Genomic DNA, 19358 nt, shown 5'->3' with positions numbered 1-19358 from the left:
GGGGGATTGTTTCTTGTGATTTAACTGTGTGTTGCAGCTTGTCTGCTAACATTAGCATATGTATCATTGAACTTGTGAGTTGCAGCCTGTCTGTGTACATTAGCATATGTATTAACTCTCTCTCTCTGCGACATGTACAATCCTGACTACCATTCTGTCTGTCTTTGTCCCACCATGTCCTTAGTGCTATCGCTTTAAAACTCCTGTCTTTAATACCTGTGTAGGCTAAGATACAAATTAGATGTACTCCACTAAAGCTGTTCAGTTCCCCTGGTCCGTATTGGAATCCCTTGTTAACCCATATCCCACTATGACTATACATTAAATCTATGCCCTGTCTACATTCTAAAGGAGCACAATTGTAACCTCTGCTGCCCCTATTCCAGGAGGACTTAAAACATAGCGAGTAATGAAGTGACATAAACAGTTAACAAACAATACCCCAATAAATGAATAAACAGTTAAAAAAATAAACAGTTAAAAATACAACAATAAATGTATAAACAGTTAAAAAAATACAACAATAAATGTAACATTACGGCACTTTGTCACAGCGCAGTGTAAGTTTCAGGTCTGAAGGATGAGGAACTGCACGCCAGGTTGAGGGTTGAATCTGTGTGTCGTGATGTTGTTGTTCAGAAGCTGGTTTAATTCTTTGAATGTGGGTCCAGCCTTTCTCTCTTGTTCTTACTGCGGTGTCTGTAATTAAAAGTACACAGAAGGGACCATCCCAGGCAGGTTTTAGTTGATCCTCTTGCCATGCTTTTACATATAACTAATCACTAGATTTTAATAAAATGAATAACAATCTGACTTTCCTTTGTGTTAGTGTAAAAATTGTAAAATGAAACACAAACCATATTTGCATGGGTTTTGAATATGTTAGACCTTATTAAAATGCAGTTGGAGCTGCTTGTCTGTATGGGGCACAACCCTCCAATTTGTTAGAGTACATAACAGACATTATAGCACAAGAGCCTCTGCAAGAGAACTTGAAACATATTCAACCTTTAGTTCTGCCTTAAGTAAAATGCCTTGTGCCACAGCTCACAACCATATTCCATATAATGACCATATAGCAATAACAGTACAGAAACAGGCCATATTGGCCCTTCTAGTCCGCACCGATTTACATGAAACTCCAACTAGTTCCACCTACCTACTCCCTGCCCATAACCCTCCAACCCCCTCACATCCATCTACTCATCACTGCCACTGTAATATAGTTGAACTAACCGCTACACTACCCAAAGTGAGACAAGAGCCCATGCATTTTCTGACTAAAGGTCACAAGTGCAGCCAACAGATTACTTCAAGGCACTTTCAGCCTTGCTCCTCTGTGCAGCCATGTAATCTTTGAGAAGAGGCAAACATAACCAAGGGCATTAAAAGGGTAAAAATCTGGCAATTTTCTCTCCACAGAGAGCATTGGGGAGCCTGGAACCGATTGTTGATTTTGTAAAATGAAGTTGAACAGGCTTGTACACATTTTCAGACTGCTTGTGCAGTGAGTGCCATACACCATGGTCTTCTGATTCATTGGTGAGGAGGTGATCAGTAAGATGCAGCAGTGGAAGCGCTTGCTCAAAGGCTGGAGGAAAATTAGACTTAGACCTGGATTTGTCAGAATGATAAGAGTTTATCTAAAGCTGGCTTTAGATAGAAGAACATCACAGGTGCTCCTCAATTTATGATAGGGTTGCGTTCCAGCAGACCCAGCATAAGTTGAAAAAAATCTTAATTGGAGATGTACCTTGTCTAACATTGACAGCACTGTATCAGTCCTCATACTGATCCCGCTGCCCCACTCTCTAACGACAGCGCTGTATCAGTCCCCATACGGATCCCACTACCTTGCTCTCTCCCAACAGTCCCTGTAAGCTTTCCGAAAATGTGATTAACCAACGAGGCTACAAAAAATTCACTTTAGAGGAATTATCAAAGTTTATTGGAAAAATCAACGATGCTTGTGATGACCTTTAACACATTATATGAAAGTAAATGACAGTCATGCTATTGTGTCATCGTAAAATCATAAGTAGGGGAGCACCTGTATTACCTTTCATATTTTTGCAATGTTGATTGCACACACAATCATTTAAGTACCGGCTAGTTTCTATAAGCGTATACAGAGCCGTTGTCATACCCACACTCCTGTTCGGCTCCGAATCATGGGTCCTCTACCGGCACCACCTACGGCTCCTAGAACGCTTCCACCAGTGTTGTCTCCGCTCCATCCTCAACATCCATTGGAGCGCTTTCATCCCTAACGTCGAAGTACTCGAGATGGCAGAGGTCGACAGCATCGAGTCCACGCTGCTGAAGATCCAGCTGCGCTGGGTGGGTCACGTCTCCAGAATGGAGGACCATCGCCTTCCCAAGATCGTGTTATATGGCGAGCTCTCCACTGGCCACCGTGACAGAGGTGCACCAAAGAAAAGGTACAAGGACTGCCTAAAGAAATCTCTTGGTGCCTGCCACATTGACCACCGCCAGTGGGCTGATAACGCCTCAAACCGTGCATCTTGGCGCCTCACAGTTTGGCGGGCAGCAACCTCCTTTGAAGAAGACCGCAGAGCCCACCTCACTGACAAAAGGCAAAGGAGGAAAAACCCAACACCCAACCCCAACCAACCAATTTTCCCTTGTAACCGCTGCAATCGTGTCTGCCTGTCCCGCATCGGACTTGTCAGCCACAAACGAGCCTGCAGCTGACGTGGACTTTTTACCCCCTCCATAAATCTTCGTCCGTGAAGCCAAGCCAAAGAAAGAAGAAGTTTCTATAATATTGCACTTAGAGTTTAGCTGCATGAATCCTGGAGCTTGTGGAGTCATTAGTGAATCAAGAAATATTGGTGCCATAGCAATTTCTCTGTACCATGCCAATTTCCCAGTCCTGAAGCCGGGACGTAGTGAATAGTATCAGGTACAAGATCTGTGAGTAATTAATACTATTATTATTCCTATGCGCCCAATTGTTCTGAACGATGCCACCAATTTAAATCATATTCCACCTATTGCAGTACTCACACACCACCATAGACCAGTTCGCAGGTTTATTTCTCCATTAAGCTGAATCCAGTCGCGCAGGGTTTACCTCTGTGATTATTTACAATGTAACTTCCGCACTACCGGATTTAAATATAAACCTGATGAATGGGGAAAGTTATCATGAATTAAATAACAGCGGCAATACAGAGAAATTGTGCTGAGGCATTAATTTCACTCCTGAGGAAAATGCACCAGAGAAATGAATGATTAAACTTATAGGAATCCCCATAGGAATCCCCAGAGGTATCTTTATTCTCCAGAGGTGGGTGATCTTTAAACTCACGGACCTTGACTGCTGAATGTGTAGAAGAAATGTACTAAGTCTATTGATAGGGCTCCATACCTCTAACTGCAAGACAAGAGCCTGAAGCCTCAATTTCAAGTGCCACAGTGCACTTAAAGGGACATGCACACTCCCCCTTCAACTGGCTGAACCAGCCACTTTACACATCAGATCCTTTCTTTATCTTACATACACTTAAAATAAGACGTGTAGAACTCACCCTATTTGCGCAAACATTTCTCCCTGCAAATGTTATAACATCATAACTCTCAGGTACTCCCTGTGCAAAATCACATTTGAATACAATTTATTTCATAAATTGGAATTAACTGGTAGTTAAATTCGCTAATTCTACAGTATTGAAAAATGATCATTTATGACATTTAATTTTTAGCATGAATTTTAATCAATATTGGTCAGTGACTGAAGTGGGAAGTCGTGATTTATGAAATTATCTCTGGTCTCTACTCTCCCACTCCCGACACTTCTCCCAACATTCAGGAGCTGGCACACAATCCCTGCCTTTTTCCATGTTACTCATCTACTATTACTTTAACTGCTTGCATCAAAATGTTAGCCTTTGCTTTCTGCTTATCCTCAGATGTCTGGACAAATGCTTTTTGTGTGATCTGTAGAAGCTGGGTTATTCCCTGCTCATGCCAATTTTCTGTCTTTTGTAATTTTCTACTAATGTCTGGGGCTGAGTTGGTAACAAAACCTGTTAGTACCAATTGTTCCCCTGCTGGGGATTCTATGTCGAGACCCCCATTGTATATATATTTGGTCCCAAAAATTGGTCTTAACTGTTCGGCACATCCCTGGGGATCTTCTATCAGGGAGGTCAGTTCTTTCTTAAAGTTACGCACTTCAGTACTGGTCAGGGGCACATTTACGAAACCGAGACCCTCTCCCATGGGAACTTCCCGCAGTGGTCTCATCCAATGGGTTTCTGGCTTATTAGGTCTGGGTTCCTGCTCCCTGGGAAATGAATCAAAGGGTTCTGCCCTTTCTATCTGAAGAGTCTCACGCTGTTCTGAATTAAAGTTACCTCTCTCTCCTGTCAACAGAGGTGGTAATCGAGTGCTTTGTGAGCAAGTTATCATACCACTCCTGTTCTCTTCTCTCTTCTCTAGTGGTGGGGGAGGTGGGGAAGGTGCAGAAGGGTAGGTCATAGGAGGGGAAGGAAAGATAGGAGCCGGCATAGGAGGAACATAGGGTGGAGGGAGGGAATGTAACACATCCCAACCCTGTGATTCAGGGACAAAAGGTTCCTCCTCTCTCTTATCCCTGAATTCTTTCTCATTCAAAACCAGCTGTTCAATGGATCCCTTGAGCCAGCAGGCTGCATATTCCCTGCTATCAACATTGTCCCTCCGGTTTTGATAGAGCCATAGGTTCAAAGCTTTACACATCCATTCATCCTCGGATCCGAATTTTGGCCAGTACACGGAGCTCCCTTTAACCGGGTATTTAACCCATTCAATACAACAATACCTGACCATTGTCAGTTTCTCTTTACCACGGGTCTTTCCTGTGCCCCACTCAGATAACATCAACCCAAGCGGGCTGTACGTAGCTATCTGGTGTTCACATCCTGTACCAGGACTCTCCTCCTTGCTACCCATTATTCCCATGCTTATAAACAAGTAAAATACTCTTACCGAGTTCTAGTAGTACTGCTCTAGTGCGCTTCCTTCCGTTGTTTGTTCTCAATGCCTCTTCTCGGATATCACTCGCTTCTTCCACTGACCAGCCACCCGTTGCCTGTGAGTCCAGCTGAATCAGCCGGGGTGCACCTACTCTCGTCGTCGGGGCACTCTGTCAGTGGAGGGAGTGTGATCCCGGACGAGTCCCCATTTGTTAGAAATTAAAGTACCTTTAAAGAAATTGCACGAGACAAAAATTGAGAACAAAGAACATTTATTACAACAACAATGCAAAGTTGGGTGCTTCCCCTTACCCTGGGAATACATACATACACTGGGGCTCACCCAACTTTTATACAGTTGATTTCAGTATAGGAATACCCTCCCCCTTACATTCTTCTGCCCCCTGGATGGGTTTGGCATTAGGCAATCCTGCCTGCCTATGTGCAGTTTCAGTACTCTTGGAGGACCAGGGGGTATCCTGTCGGTCTCCCTTCATGTTATTGTCCTTATTCACACCGTCCTGATTCTCGGGGCTACAGTCTCTTGGTATGCAGAGTTGGCTCATCCTGTCTAGGGTTGGCTAAATTAATATGTATAAATCTGTGTAAGGTTAGCTAATTAGATATGTAGGACTTGGTACTTCTGTCCAGGGCTAGGAGACCCTTATCTGATCCAGACTACCTCAACTTCCTACATTCTATTGTTCCTTACCACTCCTTATCTTAGTCTTATGGTCTTGTCACAAAGACTAGAAGATTCTTATGTTAATCATGCTGACTCTGCTTTCCTGCATCCTAATCCCCAAGTTCATCCTGTTTGTACTGGTTACAGCCATTAACTGATGTATGAATTTTAGTTTCCTTCATGTTCATAATTTTAGATCAGTTTTCTCATCTCTCACAACTTTAATCATAATTCGTTTGAAAGATAAATGTGAAGCTCAAATTAGAGCGCAAAACCCTGCTCCTGTTGCTTTCACGCATGCGCACTCGTTATCCATGGTCAAGAGGCGCCGGCATATGACGGGGAGGGTGGAGCGGCCGTGACGTCACGACCTTTGGTGCGGACGCGTGCTCCCGCATGTTCGTCCTGCAGATCCTCGTGCTGGGAGGCGCGTTCCGTTCTCTTGGCTTGACGAAGCGGGGGCGCGCACGCACGCACGGCAGGGGAGGAGGACAGTTTGTCAGCTTCATTGATGTTGCTCGGCGGTGTCGCCGCGGTTCTCGTTTCTCGCCACCTGCTCACCACCCCCGGCTGCTGGAGAGGCCTCGCTCCTCGCGTCCTCGGGCTCCGAGCCGCATCCGCCACTCCCGTCCTCGGTCACTGGGCCAGCGTCAGGAGGCTCCTGGGCACCAGCGCTCACCGTGCACACAAAATGCCGGCCAAGAGACCTTTCGAGCGACTCCCCGCCGACGTGAGTCCGGAGAACTACGCGCTGTGTCTGAAGCCCGACCTCATCGACTTCACTTTCGAGGGCAAGCTGGAAGCCTTGGTGGAGGTAAGGAGCCTCCTTGCACGAGTGTGGCGGGGGGTGGGGTTGAAGCCTGGTCTCATTTCGATCCCAGCCCAGGGGTCAGAAGCTGCGGAAAAGGCCTCAAATTCCCCTCCGAAGCCATGGGGCTCACATTTGGAACCCGTCCGCTGCCGAGGCACGGGCCTTTACCTGGAGTGGGAGAGGGGAGTGGTGTTCTCCAGCCTTCTACCATGATTGATGTAAATCTGAAAGAGATGGAGGGGACTGAGGAAAGGATTAGTGCCGCTTTAGATCTCCACTCTTAACCTTTCTTTTAAATCCATGGAGAAGGTTGCACGCAAATATAGAGAAAATAAAGGATCTCTTCGTGCACTAACTCCTTGGACCACCCCTGCCCCTTGCAATAAATGATTTTGTTGTAATACGAGGGAAATTTAGAGCAGTGAAGGTTGTGTAAAACGAGCGGAGAGAGGATGCCCACATCTCGTGAGGAACATCGAGCCTGTCGCTCGCTGGCCTCTGGTGACTCAGGGCGCAGGCGCCGTCTTCAAGCTGTTGCTATTGAGAGCAGGAGTCTTGAGTTTGAATTTCTGTTTAAAAAGCTGTATTTTACTGCTGGGCATAAATTCTCTTGGGTTTAATGACGCTCTTTAATTGTTTTATCAATTTATGTGGTGTTGATATTTTTTATCTATAATGTAATTTTAAAAAAAAATTACAATGAATTAGATTGCTGTCAATATCCATCCCCCCTCTTGTATCTATATATCTGGACAACGGTTGAGGCTGCTATTTCTTAGATTTTTCTTACATTATCTTTGGATAACTTTAAATACAAAACCATTCGTTTTAAAATCAGAATATGGATTCAGTTCTGATTGAAGTGGCCAAGAGATGTGTGTATTTATCGTGTCTACTTGGCTTCTTAACTGATATGACAATTCTGGGAACTCTAAACCTGTCTAAGAGTTCAGTAACCATGGTGTTCAGTTGCAAATGCAAGTTATTTTGGTTATTCAACCTTTTTGTATTGAAATATTACTTTTGGAATTAATTTGACAGTTCTATCCCCACATCCATATTTATGTCAAGGGCATTCTGCCTTTAAGCTATTTGGGAGGCAAGTCAGTTTTCTGTTTGTCACTCAGCACTTTCAAAAGTTTTGCACTAGACATAACTTGAAAATACGGCATTTTATTTGCGATGTTGGGCATCCCCATCTTTTGTATAGAGAGGCATAATGAGGCTCTATAATTTGCAAAACTATTTCGTATGGAATTGTGAACTTCTAAATTTTTTTTTTGTTTGCTTTGTATTTTGACCCAAAATGCAACGAGTCATCAAAGAGACTTTGGGTTTTTGAAAATCAGGTCTACCTCACCTCCCCTTAAATGTATCCTCCACCATCCATGAGGCACTGTTTCGTGTCATTGGTAGTTTTTATGGCTGTATACCTTGGAGAAGTGAAGAAATGCTATAGAGGTGTTCAAAATCATGATTGCTTACAGTGAAGAACGTTCAATACTGGGAGATATAAATTTAAAGTAAGTGACATTATAAGCATCATCCAATGCTTGTCATTTTAAGTCATTTTAATGCCTTAAAAATAATCATGTTATTTCAGTTCAGCCTGGTCAAAGCCCTTGTGGTTCATGAAGAAAGAGAGGATTGGCTACCTTACTTCACAAAGTAAGAGAAACAAAAAAGAACTCTGTGGTAACCTGAAAGAATGGTTATCATCTGGAGAACCCAAATGGGGGAAGTTTCATCAACAAGATACTCTCTCTACAAAACCTACAAGAATCTTCCTGAGTGATAACCATTTACATTTTGAGCACCAATGCATGGTGATCTTTATACATATTAAATTCTGTAGGCAGTTTTATAAGAATTGTCTGCAATCAGTGAACTTAGAAGAATGAGACATGAAATTGGACTGTGAACCAAAAAAATTTTCTAAACTTATCACACATTACACACATGTGAGCTTAGAATTAGAAGGGGGTTAGGTTAGATTAAGTTAGGTAAATTAATTATAATATACAAGTTAAAGTTTGTTTCTATTTTCATGTTTAAAGATAATTAAAAGCAACTTTTATTTATGTAACGATTTGTCTTGGTGAGTGGGGCACTGAAGGAATGGGACTTCCAGCCTTTGGCTCAACAGGCTTAGGCAAAAGCAGGCGAGGAGAAGGGTAAGTGGCATTATTTTAGCTCAGTCATGCCTATGGGGTTAGTGCTTTGTACTGGATGTCAGATGTGGAAACCATAGGTGAGTCCCACCCTCCCAAATAGCCACATCTGCGTCAGGTGCACCGAAATGCACTTCCTTAAGGACTGAGTTTGGGGAACTGGAGCTGCAACTTGAGGACCTACAGCAGGTAAGGGAGAGTGAGGAGTTGATAGATTCAACTTTCAGGGACATAGTTACCCCAAGATCAGATGTGTCAGGTAAGTGGGTAACTGTCAAGGGTGAGAAGAAAAATACCAGGAAAATGGAGAGCACACCTGTGAATATCCCTCTCAGTTACAGGTATATTTTGTTGGATGTTGTTGAGGGAGATGACCTGACAGAAGCTGGCAGCAGTGACCAGGTCACTGGCACTGAGCCTGGCATGGTGGACCAAAAGGTAAAGAGGAATGCAGTGGTCATTGGGGACTCCATTGTCAGAAATACAGACAGGAGATTCTGTGAGCCAGATAGGTATGCCCGCATGGTGTGCTGCCTCCCTGGTGCAAGGGTGCGGGATATCTCAAATTGGGTCCAGGGTATTCTAAAAGGGGAAGACGAACAGCCTGATGTCTTGGTACATGTGGGTACCAATGACATAGATAAAAAGGAGGAAGTACTGAAAAAGGATTACAGAGAGCTAGGACAGAAACTAAGAAATAGGACAGCCAGGGTGGTGATCTCTGGTTTGCTACCTGTGCCAAGTGCAACTGAGGACAAAAATGGAAGGTTAAGAAAAATGAATGTGTGGCTGAGGGGCTGGTGTAAAGGACAGGGTTTTGGCTTCTTGGATCATTGGGATCTCTTTTGGGGAAGGCATGACCTCTACAAGAAGGATGGGTTACACCTAAACCCAAAAGGGGTCAATATATTGGCAGCTAGGTTTGGTATAGCCGTCAGGTGCGGTTTAAACTAATGTAGCAGGGGGGTGGGAACCTGTATGATAGGGCAAAGGTCAGAAAAGATAAAACAGGAAAAGTTAGGTTAGGCAGCGAAAGTAAAAAATCAGAAAGAACAAGGAGGGTTAAAAAAGCAAATCTGAAGGCTTTATATCTTAATGCAAGAAGCATTCAGAACAAGGTAGATGAATTAGCTGTGGAAATTGAGATAAACAAATATGATTTGATTTGGATTACAAAACATAGCTGCAGGGTGGGCAAGCCTGGGAACTTAACATCCCCGGGTATACGATATTTAGGAGGGATCGGCAAGAAAGAAAAGGGGGTGGGGTAGTATTGATGGTGAGAGAAGGGACCAACATGATTGACAGAAAGGATATTAACTCAGAAGATGCGGAATCTATATGGGTAGAACTGAGGAATAGCAAGGGGCGGAAAATGTTAGTGGGGGTGGTATATAGGCCACTAAATAGTAATGTAGAGCTGAGGGAAGGCATTAAAAGAGAAATTAGAAGAGCGTGCAATAAGAGAACAGCTGTCATCATGGGAGACTTTAATTTGCATATAGATTGGACTAGTCAAATTGGTAAAAATACAGAGGAGGTTATCTAGACCAATATGTCGAGGAACCAACTCGGGAGCAGGCCTTTTAGATTGGGTATTATGCAATGATAAGGGGCTAATCAGCAATCTTGTTGTGCGAGGCCCTTTGGGTAGGAGCGATCACATGGAGAGTGATGAAATTAAAAACGAGACTAAGGTCCTGAATTTAAATAAAGGGAATTATGATGGTATGAGACGGGAGTTGAGTAAGATTGATTGGATGGTGTTTATGGGGGAGTTGACTGTGGATAGACAATGGAAAGCATTCACAGATCTAATGGAGAAATTGCAAAAATCGTTTATACTGGTTTGGCATAAAAATAAACCAAAAAAGGTGACTCAACCGTGGATAACAAGGGAAATTAGAGAGACAGCATTGGGTCCAAAGAGAGAGCATATCAATTGGCCAAAAAAAGTACCGCAACCGAAGACTGGGAGCAGTTCAAGATGCAGCAAAGGAGGACAAAGGGATTAATCAAGAGTGCAAAAATAAATTACGAAAGTAAGCTTGCGGCAAATATAAAAACTGACTGCAAAAGCTTGTATAAATATGTCAAGAGGAAAAGATTGGTGAAATCCAGAGTAGGTCCTTTGCAGTCGGAATCAGGGGAATATATAATGGGGAATAAGGAAATGGCAGACCAATTAAATTCTTACTTTAGTTCTGTTTTTACAAGAGAGGATACAAATAACCTCCCAATGATGTTGGGAAACATAGGGACTAATGCAAGGGAGGAACTGAAAGAAATCAGTATCTCTAAGGACATGGTCTTGGGGAAATTGATGAGATTGAAGGCAGATAAATCCCAAGGGCCTGATAATCTACATCCTAGGGTACTCAAGGAAGTGACCATTCAGATAGCAGATGCTTTAAGAATTATTTTCCAGAACTCGATAGACTCAGGATCAGTACCCATGGATTGGAGGGTAGCTAATGTTACCCCACTATTTAAAAAGGGGGGTAGAGAAAAAGCGGGGAATTATTGGCCGGTGAGCCTTACATCAGTAGTGGGCAAAATGATGGAATCCATTATTAAGGATGTAATAGCGGAGCATATGACTAGCAGAGAAGGGATCGGACGGAGTCAACATGGATTTACAAAAGGTAAATCGTGCTTGACAAATCTATTGGAATTCTTTGAGATGGTGACAGGTAAAATAGATGAGGGAGAGCCAGTGGATGTGGTGTACCTGGACTTCCAAAAGGCCTTCAATAAGGTCCCGCATAAACGACTGGCTTCCAAAATCAAGGCTCTTGGGATTGGGGGCAAAGTATTGATGTGGATTGAGAACTGGCTGGCAGATAGAAGACAGAGAGTTGGGATAAATGGCTTGTTTTCTTTACCCAGAGGGTGGTGAATCTGTGGAATTCATTGCCACAGAGGGCAGTAGAGGCAGGTTCATTAAATATATTTAAGAGGGAATTAGATATATTTCTTCAGTACAAGGGTATTACAGGTTACGGAGAGAAGGCGGGGACGGGGTACTGAACTTTAAGATCAGCCATGATCTCGTTGAATGGCGGAGCAGGCTCGAAGGGTCGAATGACCTACTCCTGCTCCTATCTTCTATGTTTCTATATCCAATGCTGCTGGGTTTTGTGGTCCTTTGGGCTCATAACATTTTATGGGGTCTCGTCTGGTTGATTGTTTTTTCCCCATCTAATTTAAAGCTTGTGTGTGGAAAAACAGCAGTAATGGATGTTGGTAAATTTTTCTCACAACCATCACCTGCAGAGCTGAAGAGCAAGAGAAAAGAGAACTGCTGGCTATTTCTAAGGCAGTAAAACTGACTGAAGTTAAGCATTGGTTGAGGAAAATACATTTACAGAGGATTATAGTGAAATATTATATACGGAAATTTGTTGAGAAAGACTTAAAAGATTTTCCAGAGGATAGATATGGTGAGTTGCAATTGGAATTGGAGAAATTGAGGATGGAAGAAAAAGGAGAAAAACAGAATGTTGGAGGCTAAGAAACATATACAGTATGAGGCAGATCAAGAGTAGAGCCTGAAAAACAGAGGATATATCAGGCAGAGGAAGCTGAAAAAAGGAGGAGATATGAGTTAGAGGTAGCTGAAAGATAAAGACAATATGACTTGAAAAAGTCTGAAAGGGAAAGACAGTTTCAATTCAAGAAGTTAAGAGTTGAGAGGAAGGAAAGTAAAAGAACTGCGGCTGTAACTCCTGGGAAGAGGTTTTTGGCTAGTAGAGAGGTAAATCTTTTGATGAGGGAGATATATAAACATATTTTCAAAGGTTGATGAGAGCTCAAGATGGCCAAAAGAAAAGTGGGCACTAATGCTACAAAGCTCAAATTGACTGCACAGCAAGTGGTAAATTTGATACTGTTAAATAAGCAATATTGAAAGCTTATGAGTTGGTCCAGAAGCATATTGACAAAAATTTATATGAATTTTCCTCTGAAGAAATCTGCTAGTTTTGACCGTTGTTACAGAGTTCTGTGTTGTGTATTGGGCTATGTGTTGTGTGGATTTGTGTTGAAAAGTGACAGAGAGCCAAGGTGAAGGTGGACTGCTGAGAGAGTGGGTGACGGACTGAGCATGTGCAGAAAATGATCTAAAATTTTCTGGACTTTGACTATAAACTACCACTGGAGGTGCTGTGGAGTGGAAGAAGGCTCAGAGCATGAGTCATGGTCTGGAAAGTTTAGAATGTTGGGATTTCAAAAAAGGATGAGCATTCCGAAGGCAGCCAGAAGGATCTGGACCAAGCCAGTTGTTCCTCTCTCTGTAAGCAACATAAGACATCTTTGAATTTTGTGCTCTCTCTTTCTCTCTCTCTCTCAAAGATCCTTTGGCTTCAGTTTACCAAACAAACTGAATTTTGTTTAGGATCTTTGCTTCGGTTGAGATCGAAATTTTGTGAGTCTTGTGTGTGTTGTGTTTGTTTTGTGCCTTAAGTTTTTCTGTGGGCTGGTTGGAAATATAACTTAGACTTTAATTACATATGTAATATTTAGGCTGGGGAATTTATTAGTTTTAAGGCGTTATAGACATTTGCATAGTAACCAGTGGGCATTGTTATAAAAGGGGGAATTTTGAATTAAAGTTTGAAGGTGATTTTTTTGTTAATAAAGTAATTGTTCATCTTTACCCCTGTTTTATATGCCTTCTTTGTGATTGCTGGTTTGATCTTGTAACATAATTTTGGGCCATCGTCCGGGATCAAACCAATTTGGAAGCTTAAGGGGCAATTGTCTTGGGCTTAGTCTTCAGTTGTCTGAGTTCGACTCAACCTCCAGCTTGAAATTAAAAATAAGCAGTGAGGGTATAAATCACCAGCAAAGTCAGAACTGATGGTTATAGTTGGCAAGTTAAAACTTCTTACAGTAAGAACTTGGATGAAATAAAGGAAATTGCCCAAAAGATTGTTAAGCACCATTTAGGAAAGGGAGTATCTGAAGAAACTGCATTAGAACAGTTTCCAAAGGAGAAAACTTCAGAGGAAGTAAAATTGGCTTTGAGAAAACTGAAGTTAAAAGAGAGACAGAAAGGAAAGCCAAACGGGAAGCAGTAAGGCAGGCAGAAATGGAGGAAAGGGCAGCTGCATGGGAGGAGAGAGAGGGCGAGAGAGAAAGAATCGAAGCATGAGCTAGAAGTAGCTAAATTAAAGCAGGCCCTAACACAAGGAGAGGGAGAAGCCCAAAACCCATGTGCTGGTCAGGAGGAGAGGTTTCTGGTCAGTAGAGGTTAGTTCTTCAATTTGAGAAAGCTGAAATAGACCAATATTTTCAGACCTTTGAGAAAGTAGCTGTAAATTTAAAATGGCCACCAGACCATTGGTCACTCCTGCTACAAATTGTTCTTAAAGGAAAAGCCCAACAGGAGAATTCGTCTCTTATCTGTACAACAGGCAGCTGATTACGAATTTGTAATACAGGCTATACTCCGATCTTATGAACTAATCCCAGAGGCTTATAGACAAAAGTTCAGGAGTTTAAAAAAAGCAGCAACCAATCTTACCTGGATTTTGCTTGTAGGAAGGTTGTGTGTTTTGATTGGTGGTGTGCCGCAATGCAAGTAGAAAATAACTTTGATTTATTGAGGGAAATCATTCTGATTGAGAAGATTTAAAATTGTGTTCCTTTCGATATTCAAGTGTACTTGGCAGAGAAAAATATAAAAACTTGGCAAGAATTGGCTAAATTCGCATAGGAATATGCTTTAACCCACAAGCCTAAATGGACACCAGGGAAAACCTTTCAAAGGAATACTGCTGATAATCCAAGTAGAGTAGAAAGAAAAGGTACAAGGACTGCCTAAAGAAATCTCTTGGTGCCTGCCACATTGACCACTGTCAGTGGGCTGATATCGCCTCCAACCGTGCATCTTGGCGACTCACAGTTTGGCGGGCAGCAACCTCCTTTGAAGAAGACTGCAGAGCCCACCTCACTGACAAAAGGCAAAGGAGGAAAAACCCAACACCCAACCCCTTTCTTTTTCTTCCTTTTCGCTACAGGACAATTTGCTATTATGTGTCCTACCTTCTTACAATATGGCAAATAACAATAAAAAATTTTCCTTCACCCATTTCTCATCCTCCCTTCCTTTAACCTCACTTCTAGATTTTCTTTCAAAAGGTGGTGTATGAATTGGGAGCCCATCAAATTGTGTTCTCTCCCTATCATCCTGAAAGTCAAGGGAGCTTGGAAAGGTTCCATTTAACTGTGAAAAATATGATGAGGGCTTATTGCGTGGAAAATAAAAAGGATTGGATGAAGGAATCCATTTGTTATCGTTTGCTGTTAGAGAGGCAACTCAGGAGTCTCTTGGTTTTAGTCCATTTGAGTTGGTGTTTGGTCATGAAGTCAGGGGTCCATAACTATTGTTGAAGGAACAGTGGATACATAATGATATACAATCAAATCTTTTGGATTATGTTTTCCAATTGAAAAAGAGATTACATCAGGCTTGGGAGATGGCAAGGAAAAATTTAAAAACTGCTCAGGGAAAAATGAAAATTCGGTATGATCAAAAAGCAAAATTTAGGGACATTAAACCTGGCGATAAAGTATTGGTTTTGTTTCCACTGCAGTCAAACCCTTTGAGAGTTCAGTTTTCAGGACCATATAAAGTGAAATCAAAAATTAACTAGGTCACCTATGTCATTGAGATGCCTGATTCTCGAAGAGAGACACAGGTTTGTTATGTTAAACCTTACTTTGAGAAAATGACTGAGGAGAAGACTAGGATTCCAACCAAAGTGCTAGTTATAGAGGAAAATAAGGAGGAGATAAGTTTTGTGGAAAGTCATGGAGCAGAGAAAGTGATAAGACCCAGGCAGGAAAATTCTATAGTTTTGCAAAACTTAGACACCAAGTTAATGCATTTGACTAAATCAGAAAGGTAAAAAATGAAGACATTACTTATGAAATTTAAGGATATATTCCCAGATGTTCCAAGAAGAACTACTGTGGCTTGTCATGATGTGGAAGTCAGTGATGCTAAGTCTATTAAGCAGCATCCTTACCTAGTTAATCGGAAAAAGAGCAGATTGTTGGATCAAGAGGTGGATTATTTGCTCAAAAATGACATCATCCGAAAATTAAATTGGAGTTCACCCTGTGTTCTGGTGCCTACACAGATGCTCAATTAGGTTTTGTACAGATTATCAAAAGGTAAACATGGTGACAAAGACTGATGCGTTGCCTATCCCCATAATAGATGATTGTATAGATAAGGTGGGGAAGGGTAAATTTCTTTCAAAGATTGATCTCTTAAAAGGATACTGGAGTGTCCCTTTGACAGAGAAAGGCAGGGAGATGTCTGCATTTGTTACACCTTCGGGATTGTAAGAGTTTAATTGTAAGGCTTTCGGGATGAAAAATGCAGCTGGCACAATTCAGAGAATGATTAATGCAGTAATTCGGGGTTTAGAGCACACAGGAGCCTATATCGATGAGTTAGTAATTAGTACAGATACATGGGAAGAACACATGCTTGAATTAGAGCAGTTATTTCAGAGACTGGTGGAAACACACCTCATAGTGAATTTGCACAAGAGTGAGTTTGGACATGCCACTGTAATTTATCTGGGTTATGTGGTAGGACAGGGACAGGTGGCACCAGTTGGAGCAAAAGTATTGACTATCACTGTGTTCCCTCTCCCCGTTAAGAAAGCTCTTTGGAGATTTCTAGGTATGATTGGTTACTATCATAGATTTTGTAAAAACTTTTCAGAAATTTCACTCCCATTAACAAAACTACTTGGAAAGAAAGAAAAATTTATCTGGTCAGATGCATGCCCGGAAGCGTTTCTGAAGTTAAAGGCCATTTTATGCCATCAGCCTGTACTTGTGTCCCCTAACTTTGAAAAGCCATTCTCTTTAGACATGGACAGCAGTGACAAAGCGGTTAGTGCTGTACTGTTACAGAAGAAGGATAGTGATTGAGTAGAACATCCTATTTCGTACTTCTCGAAAAGTTGATAATGACCATCAACGAAATTATTCAACCATTGAGAAGGAGTTTTTAGCACTTTCCTGAGTGGTAATCATTTACCTTTCAAGCACCAAAGCCTGATGAACTTTATACATGTTAAATTCTGTGCATGGTATAAGAATTGCCTACAACCAGTGAACTTGGAGGAATAAGAAGTGAGATTGGACTGTGAACCAAATAACTTTTCTGAACTTATGCACATATTACATACATGTGTGCTTAGAATTAGAAGGGGGTTAAGTTAAGTTAGGTTAATAATAGATAAGTTAAAGTTTGATTCTGTTTTCATGTTTAAAGATAATTAAAAGCAACTTTTGTTTAAGTAACCATTTGTCTTGGTGAATATCTATTGCTGCTGGGTTTATGGGTCCTCTTGGCTCGTAATAGTGTGCATGATGAAGTGGAATTGAGAAATGCTAAGTGATGCACTTTTTTTTAAAATTTTTTATTTTTCACACCATAAATCACAATAGCCATGATATACACTTTTTCTTTTCCACACATTTACAGTGACTTTTTCTCCCTCCCCCCTCCCTCCTCCCAAGCCACCCCCCCACCCCCCCCCCCCATCCATTTTAGGTATACAATCTAGGTTGCATTAATTCAGTCAGACAATGTTGTCATTCAACAAAAATACACCAGAAATTCTACTGAGTCCATTCTTTTCTTTTCTTCTCCTTCCATCAACTTAGGTAATGTTTGTTCCCGGTAGGTTTTCGCTATTGTATTTAATGTACGGCTCCCATACTTGTTCGAATATTTCAGTATTATTTCTTAAACTATATGTTATTTTTTCTAATGGAATACATTTATTCATTTCTATATACCATTGTTGTATTTTCAAATTATCTTCCAATTTCCAGGTTGATATAATACATTTTTTTGCTACGGCTAGGGCTATCTTGACAAATCTTTTTTGTGCATCTTCCAAGTCAATTCCAAATTCTTTATTTTTTATGTTACTTAGGAGAAAGATCTCTGGATTCTTTGGTATATTGTTTTCTGTTATTTTATTTAATATCTGATTGAGATCATCCCAAAATTTTTCTACTCTCTCACATGTCCAGATTGCATGAATTGTTGTTCCCCTTTCTTTTTTACATCGAAAACATCTATCAGATACTGTTGGGTCCCATTTATTTAACTTTTGCGGTGTAATGTATAGTCTGTGTAACCAATTATATTGTATCATACGCAGCCTCGTATTTATTGTATTTCTCATCGTTCCAGAGCATAACTTCCCCCATGTTTCCTTTTTTATCTTTATATTTAAATCTTGTTCCCATTTTTGTTTAGTTTTACCATTTGTTTCCTCATTCTCCTTTTCTTGTAGTTTAATATACATATTTTTTATAAATCTTTTGATTAACATTGTATCTGTAATCACATATTCAAGGTTACTTCCCTCTGGTAAACTCAAGTTGCTTCCTAATTTATCTTTCAAGTAGGATCTCAGTTGGTAATATGCCAGCGCTGTATCTCCAGTTATATTGTACTTACCTCTCATTTGTTCAAAGGATAAGAATCTACTTCCTGAAAAACAATTTTCTATTCTTTTAATCCCTTTTTTTTCCCATTTTCTAAAGGCAAGGTTGTCTATTGTAAAAGGGAGTTTAATCCCTTTTTTTTCCCATTTTCTAAAGGCAAGGTTGTCTATTGTAAAAGGGAGTAGCTTATTTTGCGTCAATATTAGTTTTGGTATTTGGTAATTTATTTTATTTCTTTCTACATGAATCTTCTTCCATATATTGAGGAGATGGTGTAATACTGGAGAAGTTCTATGTTGTACCAGTTTTTCATCCCATTTATATAATATGTGTTCAGGTATCTTTTCCCCTATTTTATCTAATTCTAGTCTCGTCCAGTCTGGTTTTTCCCTTGTTTGATAAAAATCTGATAGGTACCTTAATTGTGCGGCTCTATAATAATTTTTGAAGTTTGGCAATTGTAAGCCTCCTTGTTTATACCATTCTGTTAATTTATCTAGTGCTATCCTCGGTTTCCCCCCTCTCCATAAAAATCTCCTTATTATTTTCTTTAACTCTTTGAAGAATTTTTCTGTCAGTTGTATTGGCAATGCCTGAAATAAGTATAGTATCCTTGGAAAAATGTTCATTTTAATACAGTTTATCCTTCCTATCAGTGTTAGTGGTAGCTCTTTCCAATGCTCTAAATCGTCCTGTAATTTTTTCATTAGTGGATTGTAATTGAGTTTATATAATTGGCCTAGATTTTTGTTTATTTGCCCACCTAGGTATCTTATTGCCTGCGTTTGCCATCTGAATGGGGATTCCTCCTTAAATTTTGAGAAATCCGCGTTATTCATAGGCATTGCTTCACTTTTATTTACGTTTATCTTGTATCCCGACACTTCTCCATATTCCTTCAATTTCTTATATAGTTCTTTTATTGATAATTCTGGTTCTGTTAAGTACACTATCACATCATCCGCAAACAGACTGATTTTATATTCCCTGTTTTTTATTTTTATTCCTTTTATATTATTATCTCTTCTTATCGATTCTGCTAGTGGTTCTATAGCTAGCGCAAACAATAATGGTGATAGTGGGCATCCCTGCCGCGTTGACCTGCTTAAGTTAAATTGCTTTGATACATGTCCATTTACTGTCACTTTCGCTAACGGTCCCTCATATAATGCTTTAATCCAATTAATAAACTTCTCCGGTAAACTGAATTTTTGCAA

At 40.8% G+C, this 19358-nt stretch overlaps 1 protein-coding gene across 4 annotated transcripts in view; it reads left to right on the top strand.

Moving 5' to 3' along the window:
* The first annotated feature begins 6099 nt into the window (after positions 1–6099).
* The window catches only part of LOC138750151 (puromycin-sensitive aminopeptidase-like), a 273946-nt gene continuing 260687 nt past the window's right edge, over positions 6100–19358 (top strand). For 2 of the 4 annotated variants that reach the window (XM_069912291.1, XM_069912287.1), the window contains exon 1: positions 6101–6481. In XM_069912291.1, the coding sequence (XP_069768392.1) occupies positions 6179–6481 (303 nt within the window). In that variant the 5' untranslated portion in view covers positions 6101–6178. Of the gene's footprint in view, positions 6482–19358 lie in introns of all 4 variants that reach the window. The other 2 variants (XM_069912289.1, XM_069912288.1) reach the window with 2 other exon arrangements.

Source organism: Narcine bancroftii, assembly GCF_036971445.1.
Source record: "Narcine bancroftii isolate sNarBan1 chromosome 12 unlocalized genomic scaffold, sNarBan1.hap1 SUPER_12_unloc_2, whole genome shotgun sequence".
Lineage (NCBI taxonomy): Eukaryota > Metazoa > Chordata > Chondrichthyes > Torpediniformes > Narcinidae > Narcine > Narcine bancroftii.
The sequence above is the reverse complement of the archived record's forward strand: the minus strand, read 5'-3'. Positions and strand labels throughout refer to the sequence as shown.